Source organism: Oncorhynchus clarkii, chromosome 9 (genome assembly GCF_045791955.1).
Source record: "Oncorhynchus clarkii lewisi isolate Uvic-CL-2024 chromosome 9, UVic_Ocla_1.0, whole genome shotgun sequence".
NCBI lineage: Eukaryota > Metazoa > Chordata > Actinopteri > Salmoniformes > Salmonidae > Oncorhynchus > Oncorhynchus clarkii.
This window is the reverse complement of record NC_092155.1, coordinates 13,247,176-13,271,589: the sequence shown is the minus strand read 5'-3', so window position 1 is coordinate 13,271,589 and position 24,414 is coordinate 13,247,176. Positions and strand designations below refer to the sequence as shown.

The window sequence follows — 24,414 nt, the reverse complement described above, 5'->3', positions numbered from 1 at the left end:
ATGTAATTAGCTTCATTCTTCATTCCACTTTCTCCGGGCATCTCATCCATCGTCCGATATTGATCCAGTCCTAAATCCTTCATTTATCATGGGTGAGTGCGTTCGTCCTTTAGAGTCAGGGAAAGACAGGCAAACCACTGATCAGTCTACCAAAAAAGAAGAAGCTATTCTCTTCCTCCGTCCATTCCATCCTTTATAACAAGGTACCCTTTACAACGAGGGCAGGTGGGAGTCAGGGAAGTGGCCAGTAACTGATCTGTAGTGGTTTTAGTCTCAAGTTGGGGGTTGCAATGCAGGCTCGTTCAGTGCTACGTAGTGTCAAGGGCATCATGTCTTAAAGGGAACGTTCAAGAGCCGAAAGCTTATAAAGCTTCTTAGAGTGGCTATGAAGCTTAGTAGAGTGGTTATGAAACCTTCGAGAGCAAAGGGTGTCCCATTTGCTTATCTGAGCTCTGATCATGTCCCAAAGCTTATGAAGCTTCTTAGGGTAGCTATGGAGCTTCGTAGAGGGGTTATGAAGCATCTTAGAGTGGCCACAAAGCTTAAAATGGTTTCAGAGGGCTGTTTCACAGCATGTCTGATGACTGAGTCTATGTTGATGAGGGACTACAATTCAGTCTTTACAAAGGTTGTCAGCTAATATTTGCGATGGCGACATTTACCATGGAAATATTTCTCTAGCTACTGAACAATGTTGTTAATGTTAAGTCAATCAGAACTATATTAGTTAAATTGTTTTAGTCTTTGTGGTTTACTGTAAAGTAAGTACAGCTCCCTTTTCACACTATTAACAATGTACTATAGAGTAAGCTTGGATTGCACATTAAGTATTAGAAAGCCTCCAGAAAGCTTCTGCTGATAATATATTACCTCTTTAGATACTACGGTTGCATTCAAGTACACGAGGAAAAGTAACAATAAATTAGCAATATGATTAAGTGCTTAAAAACATAAAAACAAAACAACTGAGCAATTGTTAAAAAAAAATTAATTGGTTTAAATGCAAACTGGCCATGTTTTAGTGTTCTAAGCTAAGTGTAATTATAGCTGTTCCGTTTCAGCCATTTTGTGTGAATTATAAGCGTGCAAATGCTCTGTAAGATTCACTGAAGGGCTATTGTTTGTTGGACAGTATTTGGGGATTTGGTGTTGGATAGAATAGGTCCATAAGGATTTCTACCGTTACCATGGGAGTGATGCGTTCTGAATCTGTTATTTCTAAAAGTTAAACGACTCCTCTCCTCCTCCCGTCATCACTTGCACTTTAGCACAACAGCCCATATGGTTTCATAAAGTGCCTCAAGAGTTGTGCAGACTTATTTGCAATTCAGAATGTGTACATATTTATACTTTATATTTACATTAAAAGGATTGAAAGGCATGATATTCTCCAAGCTAGCTGGCATTTGTCTTGTTTTTCTTTTTTAAAGGAATAACATTAGCATCCTGTTGTTAAGAGCTAGATTTGTGTAAAAGACTGAATGGTTAAAAAACAAACGGTGAGAAGCTAATTCAAACTAATTAGTCAAAAGTATTTCATGTAGCTGCCTTTTTTTGTGTGAAATATTTCTGTTAGCGGTAGTGTTCAAATCAAACATATTGCAAATGTTATACAGCTTCTGAGGTGTTTGGCTATCGTTGCTTAGCGAGGTTGTTGCCAATCCTTCTGAACTTTCTTGGGGAACTTTTCCATTTCATTTTCTAAAGAGAATGAGGTTAATTCGTTCATTGGGTCTCTGGAAACTTTTAAAATGATTTCATGTTACTTCTTCTTCCATCTTGTCTCCTCTCTTCCTCTTCCTCCTTCCTCTTCCTCCGGGCTACACGACATCCGACTCGACCACGCATTGCTCCGTGTATTCCTTCACCAGCTCCACATTCAGTGTCTGGCAACAGAATTCGGCCATGGGTTTCCACATGGGAGGATCCAGGAACATCTGGCACATGACGTGCCCCTTCAGGGTGGTGGCGTGGCGCCTCAGGTGACTCAGGAACTGATGGAGCACCAGGCCTATGTCCTTGCCAAACACGTCGATGTTGAGGTAGTACGTGTCCGTCCCAACTCCGCGAGGACCTCCAGGAACCCAGAAGGGGTGGGTGCACAGGCTGGCCACAGTGGGGGTGTAGCGGTCGTCCACCATCCAGTCGATGTCCTTGAATGAATCAATTCATCAATTTTATTTGAGAAATGTGAAATACATATAGAGCTGCCCCAGCCATGGGAGTACGACAATACATCAAAAAAATCAGCAATGATTAAAAACACACATTTTTATGAAAGTTTCCAGAAGTTTGCAATCCTAAAGCATGATAAAGTCAATTGACTTATTTCCATTGTGGTCCTCCTGTGATTATAATCTTACCTTCTTCAGAAGAATGGCCATGTTGCTGGGCACTGGCTTGAACGGCTGCCAGTCCTGGACGATAGTAGCGTTAGGGAGCACGTTGGACATCAGGCCCGAGTTGAGGAACATCTGGTGGGCCTCGTTGAGGTCCAGAAGGACAGGGGGAACCAGAGGGGTGTCAGAACCCTGGGGGGTACCTCCGGAGTAGGTGGGGAGGGTCACAACCGGTCCCAGTTCGGAGAGCCGGAGCTTGAGATCTTCAGCGTTGAAGCGAACCAGCAGTATGCCCTTAGGGAGAAAGGTAGTGGTGAAATGGCGTAGGGTAAAGAGATGCTTGTATGGTTGGATAATAGACTGTGAATCAAATGTATCACATAATGAAGCATTGGGAAAGGTTAAATCTGTCATTTTGGTAAAACATGCTTCCCTGACAATTCTTTGTAAACTGCAAAAGTAGATTTGAGTTATAATGGCTTGACTCAAGTCTGAGTCTAGTCACAAATATAACGACTATAGAAATAACTAGAAACAAAATTGACAACTTGGAATACTTGACTTATGGTACAAATCAATCAATTAACCAATCAACTTAGCAATTAACCAATCAACCAAGCAATTAACCAATCAACCAAGCAATTAAATAATCAACCAATACCTACCTGTTTGGTGATGAGGCGGTACTTCTGGAAGTCCTTGGGCCCTAGCTGGTCGTCGCGGGTCAGCCTGGTCACCTTCACCTCAGGCCACTTGGACTTGACCAGTTGAGAGCAGAACCGTAGCAGCACCCCTGCCACGCCCTTCCCCCTTTCCTGGGGGGCCACACGTAACCCCTCCACCAGCATGGTCTCACCATCGTCAATCACACACACCGACTCCAGGGCAATCTGTTGAGGGAAGAGGGGAGAAATGAAGAAGAGAGGGATAAAGGAGATGGGGAAGAAAGGAGAGGGGAAGAGAAAAACAAAGGGAGATTATGAACAACTGAATAAATACATTTTGTGAGTCATTTTCTTGTCATTTTTTCATGGTTGTTTCTAGGTAATAGAACTCTCAATGGTTCCAAAGTAGAACAGGTTCCTTATGGACTCTTCTAACATGGATTCTATATATATGGTAACACCCTTGTAATGCTCTTGTCACTCCTTCTCACAACACTTTGCCCTGCTTGCGTGCAAAGCAGTAGTGTGGCGGCAGGTTGGTCTCGGACAGCCAGGTGATGTAGCTTCTAATACAGCCCTTATAATGGCCTTATAAACATGCTATAACACATTTATAACACTCTTTAATAACCATTTTTCACCATTTTGACCTGCTTACGTGCCAGTGTGATGGTGCGGTTGCGCTCGGACAGCAATGCTTGTTAGCGTTCATAACACTCTTATAACAACCGTAATAGAACCCTTATACACATGCTATAACAGGTTTATGACACACTTTATAACCTTTTCTCACCACTTTGCCCTGCTTGCGGGCCAGTATGACAGTGCGGTTGGACTCGGATAGCCAGGCGGTGTAGCGGGTCGGTAGGTAGTCCAGCCCTCCGTAGATGTCTTGGCTTATGGCCATGATCTCATCAAAGTCCTCCTCCGTCGCCACGGTGAACTGCAGGCCTGTCTGGGGCGGAGTCTCAGGGAGCTGGGGGCGGGGCAGGCTATTCTCAATCTTCATCCTTACAGCTGGGGGGGAAGCGAGGGAAGAGGAGGGAGGAGAAAGAAAGGGAGGAGGAGAAAGGAAAGGAAAGAGAAAGTGGGGATGTAGGAAAGGAAAAAGGTTGGAGAAGGAAGATGAAGGAGAGAAAGGGAGTGAGAGAGAAAGGTGGAAAAAGGCAAGAGAGAGAGAGATAGATCGATGAAGAGATGGGGAAGAGAGAGGATAGGAATGAGGGAGAGTAGATTGAGAGATTGATAGAGATGGGGTAGAGAGGATAGGAATGAGGGAGAGAGTAGATTGAGAGGGAGAGATATTTATAGAGATGGGGAAGAGAGAGGAGATGAATGAGGGAGAGAGGAGATTGAGAGGGGGAGAGATTGATAGAGATGGGGTAGAGAGAGGATAGGAATGAGGGAGAGAGATCGATAGAGATGGGGAAGAGAGAGGATAGGAATGAGGGAGAGAGATTGATAGAGATGTGGTAGAGAGAGGATAGGAATGAGAGAGAGAGTAGATTGAGAGGGAGAGAGATTGATAGAGATGGGGAAGAGAGAGGATAGGAATGAGGGAGAGAGTAGATTGAGATGGGGAGAGAGAGAAAGATAAAGGTAAAGAGAGTAGGAGTATAAATGAGAATATGATCTCATTCAATTAATCTGGCAAAGAGTATATATATTTGTCGCTTTATGCCTACAAATCTAGGATCTTAATTTGATTACCCTGATGCAGGAGATCTGTAATGCAGGAAATGTAAAACCTGTAGTGTATTTGAGGTTCTGAAGTTTGTCATTTTTTGTAATTTTCCCTTCCAAAAAAATCTATCAACCCCTACAAAACTATCCATAAATTATAATCCACTTAGACGGCATTTACACAGGCAGCCCAATTCTGATCTTTTTCCACTAATTGGTATTTTGACCAATCGGACCAGCTCAAAATCTGAATTAGGCTGCCTGTAATGGTTTTCCTCCTCTTAGTCTGAAGAGGAGAGGCGAGAAGTATCGGAGGACCAATATGCGACGTGGTAAGTGTCCATGGTTGTTTATTAAACACATAAACTGAACACTCCAGACAAAACAATAAACGTAACGTGAATAACCAAAAGCGAAAACAGTACCGCGTGGTGTAAAACACAGACACAGAAACAACCACCCACCAAACAACAGTGAAACCCAGGCTACCTAAGTATGATTCTCAATCAGAGACAACTAATGACACTTGCCTCTGATTGAGAACCATACTAGGCCGAACACAGAAAAACAACCTAGACACAAAAAACATAGAATGCCCACCCAACTCACGTCCTGACCAACTAAAACAAACAATTAACACAATAACTAGGGTCAGAACGTGACACTGCCTGTGTACGTGCAGGCATAATAATTAACATTTTCTGTTCCTGCAAAATGATTTTCCTGCTGTAGCAAACTGGCTGAAATTAAGATCCTACATCTGTACTCATGATTTCCAGGTGTGGGTTGATGGTCACTTTATACTGAATGTTATGGATTATTCTCATATCTGTTGATAGTGATTTTATTTTTGACCTTTATTTAACTAGGCAAGTCAGAATAAATTCTTATTCCAATGACAGCCTAGGAACAGTGGGTAAACTACCTTGTACAGGGGCAGAACAACAGATTTTCACCTTCGCAGCTCAGAGATTCGTCCAACGCTCTAACCACTAGACTACCTGCCGCATAATGTGGAGGTACAAGGACAGAGGACACACTGATTATACACTGCTGATAGTGTTGAATGTCATCAATACATTATGTCACCCATTTCAGGAAACTAGGCATATGTCACAGGTGACAAGAGCCATTTGAACACAATCTTTTTTTAATATTTTTTTTTTTTAGCATAAATGCCTTCTGGAACATGTGAACTTTCATGTGCCTAACTAACAAACTTGTATTCAATCTGTAAATTCAAATAAAAGTGTTAAATTACGAGCCTAGCTGGTTTAGCCACAGAAAAAGTCAGCAACCTTCCCGCTAACCAAGATTGGCTGAGATAATGAGGGGGCTGGACATGCCGAGAGATGAGTTCAGATTGGTCTGCTATATAGCACGCTTCTGTCTAGTTGAGCTGGTCAGTACATCTAGGTAATCCTGTCTAATGCAGCTTTTTTTATTTTATGTATCGTGTAAAAAAAAAGCATAAGTGTTGCTCTCCACTTTCTGGAGGAATGAGTTTTGAAATCAGTGGAATTTGAGTATGATAGCTAAGGAGATAGAGAAAACACCTGTCTCCGGATTACATCTTCAAACTAAGGGCAACCATGGCATCTGTGACAGGGAGAAACATCCAACCATGATGTATACGGGTAAAATAGTCTAGCAAGCTACATGTTCAGATATTACATGTTTCTAATTTTGACAAAGTAATTTTCATTTAAAGTTAAAGTGTACTGTTAGCTAGCGAGCTAATGTTAGCTGACTGGCTCACTAGCTAATGTTACGTTTACAATGAATTTATTCGTATCTCAGAGCCTTGATTTGGTCTTATGTACTGTATAAAAATTTGAAATTGTGTTTTTTTACATTGGATAAAAGCAGAGACACAGAGCTACAATGGGAAAGCAATTCTGCTTTGAAAGTTGATGAACTTGTAACCTCACTTTTGAAAAAATGACCTTTGAATGTTTTGGTATCTACTGGAGAGCTCTTCTTTGTCTACCCCCATTCAGCATCGTTCACACCCTCTTAAGCTTTAGTTCAACCAATCTCTTTAAGGGTTGATGCGAGCATTCTGTCATAACAACAGCAGTCAAGATCCCAAGCTAACTAGCTAACAGTTGTCGCAGTGACATTCTATTACAATGGACACTTGCATAGTGGAGTCTTTTGTTAAGACATGTAGCTAGCTAGCTGAACAATGAACCATAATCCCAACTCATGATGTTACTACCCTGCATGAATCTACGGGTAGCTAACCACCAGGTTCAATGTTAGCTAGCTAACAGTTAGCTAGCTAACATTCGACTTTAACTAGCCAAGCAAATAGCTCTGAGATACAAGTAATAAGATCATACACGTAACGTTAGCTAGCTATCTAACAGTACACTTTAACTTGAAAGGAAAAGACTTCATGTCAAAATTTTAAACTTGTAATATCTGAAAATTTTGCTTACCCGGGGTCGGAAATCGGAGTAGATAGCCAAAGCGAATTTACCAGCTACTTCTATCAACAGTTGTCATAGTAACATTCTATTGAAATGGATACTTGCATAGTGGAGTCTTCTGTTAAGACATGTAGCTAGCTAGCTAGCTAAACAATTAACCATAATCACAACTCATGACCTTACTACCCTGCGTGAATCTGCAGGTAGCAAACCAAACGGGTTCAATGTTAGCTAGCTAACATTAGGCTATAACTAGCCAAGCAAAATGTATAACAATGAATAATCAGTGTGTCCTCTGTCCTTGTACCTCCAGTCTGGCATCAATCACACTCTTAGAAAAAAGGGTTCCTAAAAGGGTTCTTCGGATGTCCCCGTAGGATAACCATTTTTGGTTCCAGGGAGATCATTTTTGTTTCCACATAGGTTCCATGTGGAACCCTCTGCGGAAAGGATCCTACATGGAAATCAAAAGGGTTCTACCAGGAACCAAAAAGGTTCTACCTGGAACCAAAAAGGGTTGTTCAAATGGTTATCCTATGGGTTCTAGATAGCACATTTTCTCTCTAGGAATGTATACATTTTAACTATCACATCCTAGTGTTTTGACCACAGTGGGTCTTGGTCAGGAAAAACACAGACAACACGACCCTTAACCACACAGACAGCACGAACCCTAACCACACAGACAGCACGAACCCTAACCACACAGACAGCACGAACCCTAACCACACAGACAGCACGAACCCTAACCACACAGATAACACAACCTCTAACCACACAGACAACAGGACCTCTAACCACACAGACGGCACGAACCCTAACCACACAGACAGCACAAACCCTAACCACACAGACAACAGGACCCCTAACCACACAGACAACACAACCTCTAACCACACAGACAGCACTAGTGTAGTTTCTGGTCTGGTCATTGTCAGGATGCCAGGCCACTTTGCCTGTCCAGTTTGGCACCAGTTTGCATGTGGCACGGAATGAGGAGACTGGCATCTGTCCCCCTCCCACTCCTCTCTACCAACCCCCTACCCCCCTAATCCCTTTTGTAACCTCTTTGGAATCCTCAGAAAACACAGTCTCGCTCGGAAAACAAACACATTTCTCCAGGCTTGGGAAAAAAACGTGGCGAGACGGGCGAGAGGAGCGGAGGGCTCAGGTCGTTGGAATGTGATTCCAGAAAGGTGCAGAGAAACTTGGGCAGTTAAAGACTGTTTGTATGTGTGTGTGGGTGTATCTCTGTCCATGTGTGTGTCTCTGTCTCCGTCTGTGTGTTCTCAGCCCCATGTATGCATGGACAGTCAGCGTTAGTTGGCCCCAGGGGGAATGAGGCTTCTAGCAGACGCGGTGAAGCAGGGCCGGACATTTCTGATGATCTGTCGATGGGAGATGTGAGTCTGGAGAAGGGGCGGGGAGGGAGGGAGGGAGGGCCAGACATTTCTGATAATCTGTCGATGGGAGATGTGAGTCTGGAGAAGGGGCGGGGAGGGAGGGAGGGCCGGACATTTCTGATGATCTGTCGATGGGAGATGTGAGTCTGGAGAAGGGGCGGGGAGGGAGGGAGGGCCGGACATTTCTGATAATCTGTCGATGGGAGATGTGAGTCTGGAGAAGGGGCGGGGAGGGAGGGAGGGCCAGACATTTCTGATAATCTGTCGATGGGAGATGTGAGTCTGGAGAAGGGGCGGGGAGGGAGGGAGGGCCGGACATTTCTGATGATCTGTCGATGGGAGATGTGAGTCTGGAGAAGGGGCGGGGAGGGAGGGAGGGGGAGAGAGAGAGAGAGAGAGAGAGGGAGGGAGGGAGGGAGGGAGGGAGGGAGGGAGGGAGGGAGGGAGGGAGAGGCCGGACGCCTGCATGAAACAGAGAAAACACTGTCTCGCCCCACCAGACCCCAACTCTCTCTCTCACTCGCTCTCTTTCTCTCTGGTACTTTTCCATCAACTGGCATGCACAGACATGGTGCCGTCAACAATGTGTATAAACCCAGGATGACTGAATTGAATCCACTGCGCAGCCATCTTGGTACTCCTCAATTGTAAAAAAAAAAAAAAAAGATGTGTTGGAAGCTATAGAAAGGCTTTTATTAATATCTACATTTGTTTATTTTATTACAAACACCTTAATGCATACTTTTACATTATTACATTATATTATGTAAGATAAACATAAAAAATATATATACAGTGCATTCGCAAAGTATTCAGACCGCTTCACTTTATCCACATGTTACGTTACAGCCTTACATTAAAATGTATTCAATTGTATTTTTTTCCTCATCAATCTACATACAATGACAAAGAAAAAACAGTTTTTTCGATCATTTTTGCAAATGTATACAAATTAAAAACTGAAATATCACATTTACATAAGTATTCAGACCCTTTACTCAGTATTTTGTTGAAGCAACTTTGGCAGTGATTACAGCATCAAGTCTTCTTGGGTATGACGCCACAAGCTTGACACACCTGTATTTGGGGAGTTTCTCCCAACCTTCTCTGCAGATCCTCTCAAGCTACACTACCAGTCAAAAGTCTTAGAACACCAACTCATTCAAGGACTTTTCTTCATTTTTACTATTTTCTACATTGTAGAATAATAGTGAAGACATCAAAACAATGAAATAACACATATGGAATCATGTAGTAACCAAAAAGTGTTCAACAAATCAAAATATATTTTATATTTGAGATTCTTCAAATAGCCACCCTTTGCCTTGATGACAGCTTTGCACACTCTTGGCATTCTCTCAACCAGCTTCACCTGGAATGCTTTTCCAACAGTCTTGAAGGAGTTCCAACATATGATGAGCACTTGTTAGCTGCTTTACCTTAACTCTGCAGTCCGACTCATACCAAACCATCTCAATTTGGTTGAGGTCAGGGGATTGTGGAGGCAAAGACAAAGACACGGGCTACAGTCCAAAGGACAAATTTCCACCGGTCTAATGTCCATTGCTTGTGTTCTTATTGGTGTCCTTAAGTAGTGGTTTCTTTGCAGAAATTTGGCTTGATTCACACAGCCTCCTCTGAAAAGTTGATGTTGAGATGTGTCTGGGCTGCAATTTCTGAGGCTGGTAACTCTAATGAACTTATCCTCTGCAGCAGACGTAACTCTGGGTCTTCCATTCCTGTGGCGGTCCTCATGAGAGTCAGTTTCATTATATCGCTTGATGGTTTTTGCGGCTGCACTTGAAGAAACTTTAAAAGATCTTGAAATGTTCGGGATTGACTGACCTTCATGTCTTAAAATAATGATGGACTGTCGTTTCTCTTTGCTTATTTGACATGTTCTTGCCATGATATGGACTGGTCACAACACAACTGAATGGCTCACATGCATTAAGGAAATACATTCCAGAAATGAACTTTTAAGAAGGCACTCCTGTTAATTGAAATGCATTCCAGGTGACTACCTCATGAAGCTGGTTGAGAAAATGCTAAGAGTGTTCAAAGCTGTGTCGTGGAAATTCTAATCTGTAATGAGGAGACACAAGGTCAATCACCAATCAGGATATTACTTTATTTAAAATGTATTCATAAGGAAAGCATAGAGCAATTGCTTCTATAATGATGAGGCTTGTGGGCTCAACACTTCCAAGTGTTGTGACGAGTGCCTCTGACATAGGAAGAACACAAATATATTTTATAGAAAATACACGCCCTTTTAGTCTTCATCACAAACAACAGATGTATGGAATGGGTCACAAGGTAAAACTTGATATATGAGAAAGGAGTCTCCCGTAGCCAGATAGCATTTGCTATGAAGACTATACTTACTGTTTAGTCTGGCCCCTAAGATGAGGCTCCGATCTCGTTCCTGGTACTTCATAGCACAAAAAAACCAATTCATTCTAAGGCATAAATCAATTGTCAACTACAGATACTCCCATCTCAAGTAAAACCACACACACCTGGACAAGCTGACTGAGGGGAGTGAGCCTCTAGGTCATACACTACCCCAGGAAAGGAAAGGTGCAACATCAGAGATGACATACACTGGTTCCAGACACTACCACACACATCTTTTCTTAGACATTATCTACTCCAAGGCCAAAGGAGGGAGTGACAAGCACACAGACAATGTGGAGACAAGTAATTGGTTCCCCATTAATCACACCATCCATTCACATGGTTTAGAATAGGTAAAGACACATTCACATGGTTTAGAATAGGTAAAGACACATTCACATGGTTTAGAATAGGTAAAGACACATTCACATGGTTTAGAATAGGTAAAGACACATTCACATGGTTTAGAATAGGTAAAGACACATTCACATGGTTTAGAATAGGTAAAGACACATTCACATGGTTTAGAATAGGTAAAGACACATTCACATGGTTTAGAATAGGTAAAAACACATTCACATGGTTTAGAATAGGTAAAGACACATTCACATGGTTTAGAATAGGTAAAGACACATTCACATGGTTTAGAATAGGTAAAGACACATTCACATGGTTCATGAATAGGTAGAGACACATTCACATGGTTTAGAATAGGTAAAAACACATTCACATGGTTTAGAATAGGTAAAGACACATTCACATGGTTTAGAATAGGTAAAGACACATTCACATGGTTTAGAATAGGTAAAAACACATTCACATGGTTTAGAATAGGTAAAGACACATTCACATGGTTTAGAATAGGTAAAGACACATTCACATGGTTTAGAATAGGTAAAGACACATTCACATGGTTTAGAATAGGTAAAGACACATTCACATGGTTTAGAATAGGTAAAGACACATTCACATGGTTTAGAATAGGTAAAGACACATTCACATGGTTTAGAATAGGTAAAAACACATTCACATGGTTTAGAATAGGTAAAGACACATTCACATGGTTTAGAATAGGTAAAGACACATTCACATGGTTTAGAATAGGTAAAAACACATTCACATGGTTTAGAATAGGTAAAGACACATTCACATGGTTTAGAATAGGTAAAGACACATTCACATGGTTTAGAATAGGTAAAGACACATTCACATGGTTTAGAATAGGTAAAGACACATTCACATATGAAGAGAATGTTCCCTCCTGTCCTCTTCTCTTTCTGATATTCTGCATAGCAACAGAGACATGTGAAAGACAAGCCTGACCTCTGCCCTCTCTGGGCCCCAGGTGACTGAGCCCCAACTGAGGGAGGAAGTGCAACTGCCAACACCAGAGCCCGAATGGATACATTTTAATTACAAGCATATCATATAAGCATATTATGCAGGTAAGACATCTTAATTATCTATGTTACCTAACTAATTCTGATTCTTCTGCCACAGCTGTCATCAAGTCAAAGGGTGGCTATTTGAAGAATCTTAAATATAAAATATATTTTGATTTGTTATGTTATATTTTGATTTGTAACACTTTTTTGGTTACTACATTATTCCATATGTGTTATTTCATAGTTTTAAGGTCTTCACTATTCTTCTACAATGTAGAAAATAGTAAAAAAGAAATAAAAACCCTTGAATGAGTAGGTGTTCTAAAACTTTTGACCGGGAGTTTATGTCAGGTTGGATGGTCACAGCACAACTATTTTCAGTTTTTTAATTTTTAATACATTTGAAAACATTTTTAAAAACCTGTTTTTGCTTATTTATTATGGGATATTGTGTGTACATTGATGTTTTTAAAAAATCAATTTTAGAATAAGGCTGTAATGTAACAACATGTGGAAGAAGGGAAAGGGTCTGAATACTTTCTGAATCCACTGTACACACACACACACACACACACACACACACACACACACACACACACACACACACACTACTGTCCTGTAATAAACACAGAGGACTTGACAGAGATTAGAACACTACTGTACGTTATCCCTTTACGTAATTGAAGCGACAGATGTGTCAAGGTTTGAAATAGATGTCTGCATCCCAATTATTCCCTATTTAGTGCACTACTTTTGACCAGGACCCATAGGCTCTGAGGGCCCATAGGCTCTGAGGGCCCATAGGCTCTGAGGGCCCATAGGCTCTGAGGGCCCATAGGCTCTGGCCAAAAGTAGTGTGTGATATATACTACCGTTCAAGAGTTTGGGGTCACTTAGAAATGTTATTGTTTTTGAAAGAAAAGCAAAAAAAAATTGTCCATTAAAATAACATCAAATTGATCAGAAATACAGTGTAGACATTGTTAATGTTGTAAATGACTTTTGTAGCTGGAAACGGCTGATTTTTAATGGAACATCTACATACATGTACAGAGACGTACAGAGGTCCATTATCAGCAACCATCACTCCTGTGTTCCAATGGCATGTTGTGTTAGCTAATCCAAGTTTATCATTTTAAAAAGCTAATTGATCATTAGAAACTCCTTTTGCAATAATGTTAGCACAGCTGAAAACTGTTGTACTGATTAAAGAAGCAATAAATCTGGCCATCTTTAGACTAGTTGAGTATCTGGAGAATCAGCATTTGTGGGTTCGATTACAGGCTCAAAATGGCTAGAAACAAAGAACTTTCTTCTGAAACTCTTCAGTCTATTCTTGTTCTGAGAAATGAAGGCTATTCAATGCGAGAAATTGCCAAGAAACTGAAGATTTCGTACAACGCTGTGTACTACTCCCTTCACAGAACAGCGCAAACTGGCTCTAACCAGAATAGAAAGAGGAGTGGGAGGCCCCGGTGCACAACTGAGCAAGAGGACAAGTACATTAGAGTGTCTAGTTTGAGAAACAGATGCTTCACAAGTCCTCAACTGGCAGCTTCATTAAATAGTACTCGCAAAACACCAGTCTCAACGTCAACATTGAAGAGGCGACTCCGGGATGCTGGCCTTCTAGGCAGCCAAAGTTACACATGGAGTGAGGAGTAAACAATCATACAGTCAATAATACCGTTTTAAGAAATAAAACAAAAAGTCTATATACAGTGAGTGCAAATTAGGTAAAATAAGGGAGTTAAGGCAATAAATAGGCCATGGTGGCGAAGTAATTACAATATAGCATTTAAACACTGGAATGGTAGATGTGCAGAAGATGAATGTGCAAGTAGAGATACTGGGGTGGAAAGGAGCAAGATAAATAAATAAATACAGTATGGGGATGAGGTAGTTGGATGGGCTGTTTACAGATTGGCTATGTACAGGTGCAGTGATCTGTGAGCTGCTCTGACAGCTGGTGCTTAAAGCTATTAAAGCTAGTGAGGGAAATATGAGTGTCCAGCTTCAGTGAATGTTGCAGTTCATTCCAATCATTGGCAGCAGAGAACTGGAAGGAACGGACGGACTTGGGTCCAAGGGACTTGGGTAGCTGGAATATTTGACAAGTTTTAGAGCCTTTCTCTGACACCGTCTGGTATAGAGGTCCTGGATGGCAGGGAGCTTGGCCCCAGTGATGTCCTTGGCCGTCCGCACTACCCTCTGTATCGCTTTGCAGTCGGATGCCAAGCAGTTGTAAAACCGAGGGCTGTGGCAGTCATGAAATTTGGTCAGCCGGTGATTGTCAAGCAATTAACTTCCATCTCACAATAATTTACCATTAATTAACATAAACACATTTAGCATCTCTAGGTTTCTACGCATAGCCTACAAGCCGCTGATGCAAACCTTTGGAACATGGCTAAAGAAACATGATATGAAGAAAATGTAGTCTATTTCAGAAGAACAGAATAGCATACACTGAGTTGTCCTTATGTTAGGTCCTGATCTGGCTATGCCATATGGCTGTGGGCTACACTAGTTCAGACAAAATTTCCTTAGAATTCTGTGGCATTATTTTATATTATTTATAGTATAAATAATACAATTGACTGAATAAAATAGCAAGGATATTTTCTCCAAATAATAGTGTGCGCACATGGGGCTATTCTGTGTTGAGCGGTTAACAAAGAAACTGGTCCTGCTAAATGCTTCATTTAGAGTTATTTATGCAACTTTTGATGTGATACAAATGTTGGGCTATATGTTTTGATTTTTAATACATTCTAAGGCTGCATGATGCGACTCTAATGATGATATGAAAAAAGTCACATGAAAGACATTGTTTCTTACGTAGGCTACACACACTTCATCAGTCTCTCATTCACAATTTGAGAAGCACTTGATAATGCCTAGAATTTCACGGCAGCATCCCCTTAGTGTGGCTGTAATGCCCCTAAAAAAATAAATGCCTTTCGCGGCTAGTGGCCATTGCTAGTGGCAAAATATAATCATTATAATTCCCTTCTCCCGGCTGCCTGCTCAGAATCACCTCTCACTCACATGGCTTTCTCAGATATCTAAATTCTTATTAGCCAATGCCCATCATGTAATCGGGTCCTTCTCACAGGCTACAAATGAAGACAGACACATCTTGGACCTTATTGAATTCTGAGGTGCATATTGAAGATGTTGGAAGAACTGTCCATATTTACTTTTCGTCAGCCAACAAGATGAGCCTAATGAACAGCAAAAGTTCTAGCCTACGTCAATCTACTATCCCCCATAGTAAAAAGACCTATTCTAAAAAAAGACCTATTCTAGTGGTCAACTTGTCCTTCTGTGCGAGAAATAAACATTCCAACCATAGTCTGGGACAGTTGTGGGATGCGATAGATCTCAAATGAATACAACCACTAGCATAAAAAAACAGGCTGATGCAACAGATCAGAATGTTTAGCTTAAAATGTTGATAAACTAAACTCAGCAAAAAATGAAACGTCCCTTTTTCAGGACCTTGTCTTTCAAAGACAATTTGTAAAAATCCAAATAACTTCACAGATCTTCATTCTCATGCTTGTTCAATGAACCATAAACAATGAATGAACACGCACCTTTGGAACGGTCATTAAGGCACTAACAGCTTACAGACGGTAGGCAACTAAGGTCACAGTTATGAAAACTAGAGAGGCCTTTCAACTATCTCTGAAAAACACCAAAAGAAAGAAGTCCAGGGTCCCTGCTCATCTGCGTGATCGTGCCTTATGCGTGCTGCAAGGAGGCATGAGGACTGCAGATATGGCCAGGGCAATACATTTCAATGTCCGTACTGTGAGATCAAATCAAATCAAATCAAATTTTATTTGTCACATACACATGGTTAGCAGATGTTAATGCGAGTGTTCCGACAATGCAGTAATAACAAGTAATCTAACTAACAATTCCAAAACTACTGTCTTGTACACAGTGTAAGGGGATAAAGAATATGTACATAAGGATATATGAATGAGTGATGGTACAGAGCAGCATAGGCAAGATACAGTAGATGGTATCGAGTACAGTATGTACAAATGAGATGAGTATGTAAACAAAGTGGCATAGTTTAAAGTGGCTAGTGATACATGTATTACATAAGGATACAGTCAATGATATAGAGTACAGTATATACGTATGCATATGAGATGAATAATGTAGGGTAAGTAACATTATATAAGGTAGCATTGTTTAAAGTGGCTAGTGATATATTTACATAATTTCCCATCAATTCCCATTATTAAAGTGGCTGGAGTTGAGTCAGTGTCAGTGTGTTGGCAGCAGCCACTCAGTGTTAGTGGTGGCTGTTTAACAGTCTGATGGCCTTGAGATAGAAGCTGTTTTTCAGTCTCTCGGTCCCAGCTTTGATGCACCTGTACTGACCTCGCCTTCTGGATGATAGCGGGGTGAACAGGCAGTGGCTCGGGTGGTTGATGTCCTTGATGATCTTTATGGCCTTCCTGTGACATCGGGTGGTGTAGGTGTCCTGGAGGGCAGGTAGTTTGCCCCCAGTGATGCGTTGTGCAGACCTCACTACCCTCTGGAGAGCCTTACGGTTGAGGGCGGTGCAGTTGCCATACCAGGCGGTGATACAGCCCGCCAGGATGCTCTCGATTGTGCATCTGTAGAAGTTTGTGAGTGCTTTTGGTGACAAGCCAAATTTCTTCAGCCTCCTGAGGTTGAAGAGGCGCTGCTGCGCCTTCTTCACGATGCTGTCTGTGTGAGTGGACCAATTCAGTTTGTCTGTGATGTGTATGCCGAGGAACTTAAAACTTGCTACCCTCTCCACTACTGTTCCATCGATGTGGATAGGGGGGTGTTCCCTCTGCTGTTTCCTGAAGTCCACAATCATCTCCTTAGTTTTGTTGACGTTGAGTGTGAGGTTATTTTCCTGACACCACACTCCGAGGGCCCTCACCTCCTCCCTGTAGGCCGTCTCGTCGTTGTTGGTAATCAAGCCTACCACTGTTGTGTCGTCCGCAAACTTGATGATTGAGTTGGAGGCGTGCGTGGCCACGCAGTCGTGGGTGAACAGGGAGTACAGGAGAGGGCTCAGAACGCACCCTTGTGGGGCCCCAGTGTTGAGGATCAGCGGGGAGGAGATGTTGTTGCCTACCCTAAGACAGCACTACAGGGAGACAGGACGGACAGCTGATCATCCTCGCAGTGGCAGACCACGTGTAACAAAACCTGCACAGGATCGGTACATCCGAACATCACACCTGCGGGACAGGTACAGGATGGCAACAACAACTGCCCGAGTTACACCAGGAATGCACAATCTCTCCGTCAGTGCTCAGACTGTCTGCAATAGGCTGAGAGAGGCTGGACTGACGGCTTGTAGTCCTGTTGTAAGGCAGGTCCTCACCAGACATCAACGTCACCTATGGGCACAAACCCACCGTCGCTGGACCATATAGGACTGGCAAAAAGTGCTCTTCACTGACGAGTTGCGGTTTTGTCTCACCAGGGGTGATGGTCAGATTCACGTTTAACGTCAAAGGAATGAGTGTAACACTGGGGCCTTACTCTGGAGCGGGATCGATTTGGAGGTGGAGGGTCCATCATGGTCTGGGGTGGTGTGTCACAGCATCATCGGACTAAGCTTGTTGTTATTGCAGGCAATTTCAACGCTGTGCGTTACAGGGAAGACATCCTCCTCCCTCATGTGGTACCCTTCCTGCAGGCTCATCCTGACATGACCCTCCAGCATGACAATGCCACCAGCCATACTGCTCGCTCTGTGTGTGATTTCCTGAAAGACAGGAATGTCAGAGTTCTGCCATGGCCAGCGAAGAGCCCGGAAATCAATCACATTGAGTACGTCTGGGACCTGTTGGATCGGAGGGTGAGGGGTAGGGCCATTCCCCCCAGAAATGTCCGGGAACTTGCAGGTGCCTTGGTGGAAGAGTGGGGTAACATCTCACAGCCAGAACTGGCAAATCTGGTGCAGTCCATGAGGAGGAGATGCACTGCAGTACTTAATGCAGCTGGTGGCCACACCAGATACTGACTGCTACTTTTGATTTTGACCACCCCGCCCCCTTTGTTCAGGGACACATTATTCAATTTCTGTTAGTCTGTGAAACTTGTTCAGTTTATGTCTCAGTTGTTGAATCTTGTTATGTTCATTCAAATATTTACACATGTTAAGTTTGCTGAAAATAAACGCAGTTGACAGTGAGAGGACATTTCTTTTCTTGCTGAGTTTATTGGGCTCTTTCTTCACATTATAAGCGCAGCGATGCGCACAAGGCAGTAGGCTATAAGCGCGAATGTTCCTAAATGCAATCAATTAGCAGGAAACCGCCATTCTCAAAAATGACCACAAATGCGATTATGCATGTAATGCATTATTATAATGGTGCATTTTTATGGTGAAAATGATCTTCCCCAAACTCACACGCTGCTTATGCCAGTTAGGGTCTACACCGGTTGTAAAGTGGATTAATATGCTTCATTTCTAGAAGTTATTTGGCCACTTTAGTTGTGATACAAACCTTATCAAAACAAAACTCTCTGTGGTACAGTGCATTCGGAAACTATTCAGAACCCTTGACTTTTTCCACATTTTGTTACGTTACAGCCTTATTCTAAAATGTATTAAATTGTTTTTTTCCCTGATCAATATACACACAATACCCCATAATAACAAAGCAAAACAGGTTATCAGACATTTTTGCAAATGTATAAATAAAAAATAGAAATATCACATTTACATACGTTTTCAGACCCTTTACTCAGTACTTTCTTGAAGCACCTTTGGCAGCGATCACAGCCTCAAGTCTTCTTGGGTATGACGCTATAAGCTTGGCACATCTGTATTTTGGGAGTTTCTCCGATTATTCTCTGCAGATCCTCTCAATCTCTGTCAGTTTGGATGGGGCGCGTCGCTGCACAGCTATTTTCAGGTCTCTCCAGAGATGTTCAATCAGGTTCAAGTCTGGGCTCTGGCTGGGCCACTCAAGGACATTCAGAGACTTGTCTCGAAGCCACTACTGAGTTGTCTTGGCTGTGTGCTTAGGGTCATTGTCCTGTTGGAAGGTGAACCTTCTCCCCATTCTGAGGTTCTGAGTGCTTTGGAGCAAGTGTTCATCAAGGATCTCTTTGTACTTTGCTCCATTCAGCTTTTTCTCCATCCTGACTAGTCTTATAGTCCCTGCCACTGAAAAACATCCCCACAGCATGTTGCTGCCACCACCATGCTTCACCGTAGGGATGGTGCCAGGTTTCCTCCAGTCGTGACGCTTGGCATTCAGTCCAAAGTGTTCAATCTTGGTTTCATCAGACCAAAGAATCTTGTTTCTCATGGTCCGAGAGTCCTTTAGGTACCTTTTGGCAAACTCCAAGTGGGCTGTCATGTGCCTTTTACTGAGGAGTGGCTTCCGGCTGGCCTGATTGGTGGAGATGGCAGAGATGGTTGTCCTTCTAGAAGGTTCTTCCATTTCCACAGAGGAACTCTGGAGCTCTGTCAGAGTGACAATTGGGTTCTTGGTCACCTCCCTGACCTTCACCCCCGATTGATCAGTTTGGCCGGGCGGCCAGCTCTAGGAAGAGTCTTGGTGGTTCCAAACTTCTTCCATTTAAGAATGATGGAGGCCACTGTGCTCTTGGTGATCTTCAGACATTTTTTGGTACCCTTCCCCTTCCTCATCTGTGCATGATACAATCCTGTATAGGAGCTCTACGGGCATATCCTTCGACCAATTGGCTTGGTTTTTGCTCTGAAATGCACTGTTAACTTTGAGACCTTATATAGACAGATGTGTGCCTTTCCAAATGATGTCAAATCAATTGAATTTATCACAGGTGGATTACAATCAATTTGTAGAAACATCTCAAGGATGATCAATGGAAACAGGATGCACCTGAGCTCAATTTCAAGTCTCATAGCAAAGGGTCTGTTTTTTTATATATACTGCTACATTTAAAAAAAAGCTATTTTCACTTTGTCATTATGGTGTTGTCATGACGTTGCCCTCTTTGGGTGTGGCGAGCCCCATCCCCCTATCCCTGCCTCCCCTTTCCTCCTTCAACTAGGCTGCTGTGGTCAGAGAGACGTCGTAAATTCCCGAGGATCTCCTCATGGACACACAGTATAGAGAGAGTAAATTTTCATAGAGAACAGGGGAATTTCTTCCACCTCACAGAACTCGAGGTCTGAACAAATTTCATGTTCCGGAGAAAGTATAGAAGATCGGTGAAGAATCCAGCTACGAACTGGTCCGTTTGTTACAACTTGGGGAAGCTCATGGGAGACGATGTGTCCACATTACCATAACGCTGTTTATATAATAGCCTCAGATATGAGGTTTACATCTAATTGTTGTATAAGATGAATGAGTGAGTATGATACTGTTTATACAATTTTACAATGCGATTTTGGACTGTTTAATGAAGGAAAACTCAAAAAGGGAATTGGAGTTAACTAAATCAGAGGACCGCCCCTGAGCCCAGTTAGGGTCAGGCGTCCTGGGACGGCCCTTTTCAGCAATTCCGAATAAAACCCAACTTTGAGAAATTATCACCAGACCATGTTTTTTCCATTAGGAGGGGACAAAGGTTGTAAACCCTTGAATATTTTAACCATACCACGTGGTTAAACTCTTAGACTATCGATACCGACAGAATAAGAACAAGTCTTTGATATTAATTACTAGTCTGCAGCTAGGAATTCGGTATCATTGAACGTGAAGAACGACAACCGCCGAAACATCCATTCTGTAACGAAACAAATTAATTTCACTCTGAACTATCCCCTCTAACCACAACTGAGAGAGAGAGGGAGAGAAATGGACAATTCTACTAAAGAAACAAACTTTTCACCAGCTATCAAGAAGACACACTGAGCGTAAATATATATATTGATTGCAATTGTTCCCGAATGAGTGAGCGTTCATGTGCAAAGGATTAGCATTTCAATTGTTGTAATTATCACTTTGTAGTGACTTCTTAGTCGACCCCCACCTCCCCTTTTGTCTAACAAGCCGCCATGCCGGTTTAACCCACTAGAGCACATTCCCCTATCATTTCTTGTAACCATATTTACTGTTTGTTTATTAATTTCTGTGAATTACTTAGTTAGTAATAAATAAATGATTTAAGACAATTGATGTATGGATGACTCATAGTGAAGACGGGGTTCGTGCAGATAACCAACAATTTACGACGTATTGGAATGAGACTAACGTGAGGTAAAGTAAATAATTCATTAATTCGAAGACTAATTGATCAGATAAAATATCTGAAAAGTTATTTTAGGAAATGATAACTTTGTAATCTGAATATTTTTCCTTGGTGCCCCGACTTCCTAGTTAATTAGTTACATGATTAATCAGTTGACCGCGTAATAACTTATTACAGAGAATCTTTGATAAAAACTACAAGTCTCAATTGAATGATAGTAAAGGCACGACAGTGTATTGTGTGTAGATTGATGAGGAAACAAACTCATTTAATCCATTTTTAGAATAAGGCTGTTATGTAACAAAATGTGGGACAAGGGAAGGGGTCTGAATACTTTCCGAACGCACTGTACACAGGTGCGGGTTACATCTGACCACTGATCTAACGTGTATAGGCCTATGACTACTGCGACTATGATTTGAAAAAGTCACAAAGAAAAGGCATGTGCTCTTTCTTGCCTTACTGCACAAAAGCTGGGCATGATTCACAACCGATAGGCTGATATTGTCACCCACCCATCAGACTATTCTTGATTTAATTTTGTCTTTACATGTACTAAATAATATGTGTTAAACGTGTTTTTATTTAGAACGGACCATTATCATGCACCTGTCTCGAAACAGGGGCAGGGGGTGGAAAAATGTAATCTCTGCACTTAAATAGCGAATGGAGGACGCTGTTTCCTGTGTTTCATTTTCATGCCAGACAGGTAGGCTATACTCCTGTTGTAAAGAGAAGAAATGTGCTTAATATTAGGAAAGTTGATAAATAAATATGGTAGGCCTAGCCTATAGAAAGCTGATGGGATCCTCCTTTTTTTAATAGAGGCCATCACTCTGTTTTCTCACGCAATTGCATAGCCTATAGACATTTTGAGCAACATGAGCTCATGGGCTTTCATGAAGTGTTCGATTAGATTTCCCATCACATTTGCATTGATGGTACCAGGCAGTTAGCAAGTTTGGTAGGCTACTAATGACCAGCAGCAGCATCAGAGTTTGGAGAAGCCTAGTTACCGTGACTAAACATTCACATGGAATTTGACTGCCTTCATGACTCGTGACCGCCAGAGTGGCTGTAATACGGACACTGTAACAGCCCCAACCATACCAGTCGTGAGTGAACAGGGAGTACAGGAGGGGATTAAGCCATATCCCTGAGGGGCCCCCATGTTGAGGGTCAGCGTGGCGGATGTGTTGTTGCCTACCTTCACCACCTTGGTGCGTCACATCTGGAAGTCCAGGACCTAGTTGCAGGTGTTCAGTCCCAGGGCCCTGAACTTAGTGATGAGCTTGGAGGTCACTCTGGTGTTGAAAGCTGAACTCAATTAACAGCATTCTCACCTAGGTGTTCCTTTTGTCCAGATGGGAAAGGGCAGGTTGGAGTGCAAAAGAGATTGCGTCATCTGTGGATCTATTGGAGCGATATGTGAATTGAAGTGGATCCAAGGTGTCTGGGATGATGGTGTTGATGTGAGCCATGACCAGCCTTTCAAAACGTTTAATGGCTACAGATGTGAGTGCTACGGGGTGATAGTCATTAGGCAGGTTACCATGGCATTCTTGGGCTGCTTCAAACATGTTGGTATTACAGACTTGGTCAGGGACAGTTTGAAAATGTTAGTGAAGACACGTGAGTGTTTGGTTTATTCGGATCCCCATTCGATTTTTCCGAAGCAGCAGCGATAGACAAGGACAGTCACACACATTAAAAATACAACGCTAATAATAATAATAATTGTACTGTGTCTGTGTGTGTCTCCTCACAGTCCCCATGAAATGTTCTTTAATCTTTTTTGAACCTATTACACTGAACAGAAATATAAATGCAACATGCAACAATTTCAAAGATTTTCCTGAGTGACAGTTCACAGAAGGAAATCAGCCAACTGAAATAAATTCATTAGACAATTCTCTCTCTTCTCATGTAAACAGGACGGACCAATCAACATGATCTAAAAGGAGATTACAGTGAATTTCCATATCAGTCCTGATTCCTGAATTAGGCTACACTGAAGAATCTGGTATTTAAATAAATCTCTCTTCCTCGTTTGCTGCAGTGCCCCCCCCTGTCTCTCTCACTCTCACTCTTTCTCCCTCCTCCCTCTCTACCTCCCTCCCTCCCTCCTTCCTTCCCCCTCTCTCTCTCTCCCACCCTCTCTCTCTATCTCTTTCTCCCTCCTCCCCTCCCTCCATTCTTCCCACCTTCTCTCTCTCTTTCTCCTTCTGCCCTCTCTACCTCCCTCCATCTCTTTCTTCCTCCTTCCCACCCTCCCTCCCTCCCTCCCTCACTACCTCCATATCTAGTCCATGTGTTCATGCTTGTGTGTTTACATAACTCTCTGTGGTAAAATCCCATGACATATTTATACACTTGTCCTCTTGATTTCACCTGTACAGTATTTCACTCCTATAGCTGCTGATCTGAGATCAGTTTTGGCTTCCCCCTTCTAATGGTTACGGTTAGTATTGGGGGATGGTGCACTGATCCTAGATCTGTTCTTTTGGCAGCTTGTACCCGGAGCTCTCATTCGTATAATGGTTAATCAGTCGGAGTTAGATCATTTCTCCGCTAGAGAATATCACACACGTTATGGGACATCGCATTTAACTGTCATCAATATGTGGCCTAGTTTAAGAGCTTTTTGAGGGCATCATCATCAAACACGAGTGCAGTAAATCTCACTCTCTTTCTAACTATTTTTACTGTATTTTTCTATCACCCCATCTGTAGTTATCTCTCTCTCTCTATCTATATATCTCTCTATCTCTCTGACTCTCGCTGTCTCTATCTCTCTCTCTATCTATCTCTATCTCTTTACCTCTCTATCTATCTCTCTCTCGTTGTCTCTATCTCTCCACCTCTTTCTCTCTATCTCTCTCTCTCTCTATCTCTCT

The 24,414-nt window shown here is 42.2% G+C and overlaps 1 protein-coding gene across 1 annotated transcript in view; it reads right to left on the bottom strand.

Annotated features, from left to right (window-relative positions):
* Window positions 1-1,414: 1,414 nt before the first annotated feature.
* Window positions 1,415-24,414, bottom strand: part of LOC139415911 (histidine N-acetyltransferase-like) — a 28,010-nt gene continuing 5,010 nt past the window's right edge. The window contains exons 2-5 of the mRNA XM_071164076.1: window positions 3,798-4,021; window positions 3,005-3,229; window positions 2,364-2,633; window positions 1,415-2,153 (exon numbers count right to left, since the gene is read on the bottom strand). Coding sequence (XP_071020177.1) covers window positions 1,821-2,153; window positions 2,364-2,633; window positions 3,005-3,229; window positions 3,798-4,013 — 1,044 coding nt within the window. The 5' untranslated portion in view covers window positions 4,014-4,021 and the 3' untranslated portion in view covers window positions 1,415-1,820. The remainder of the gene's footprint in view (window positions 2,154-2,363; window positions 2,634-3,004; window positions 3,230-3,797; window positions 4,022-24,414) is intronic.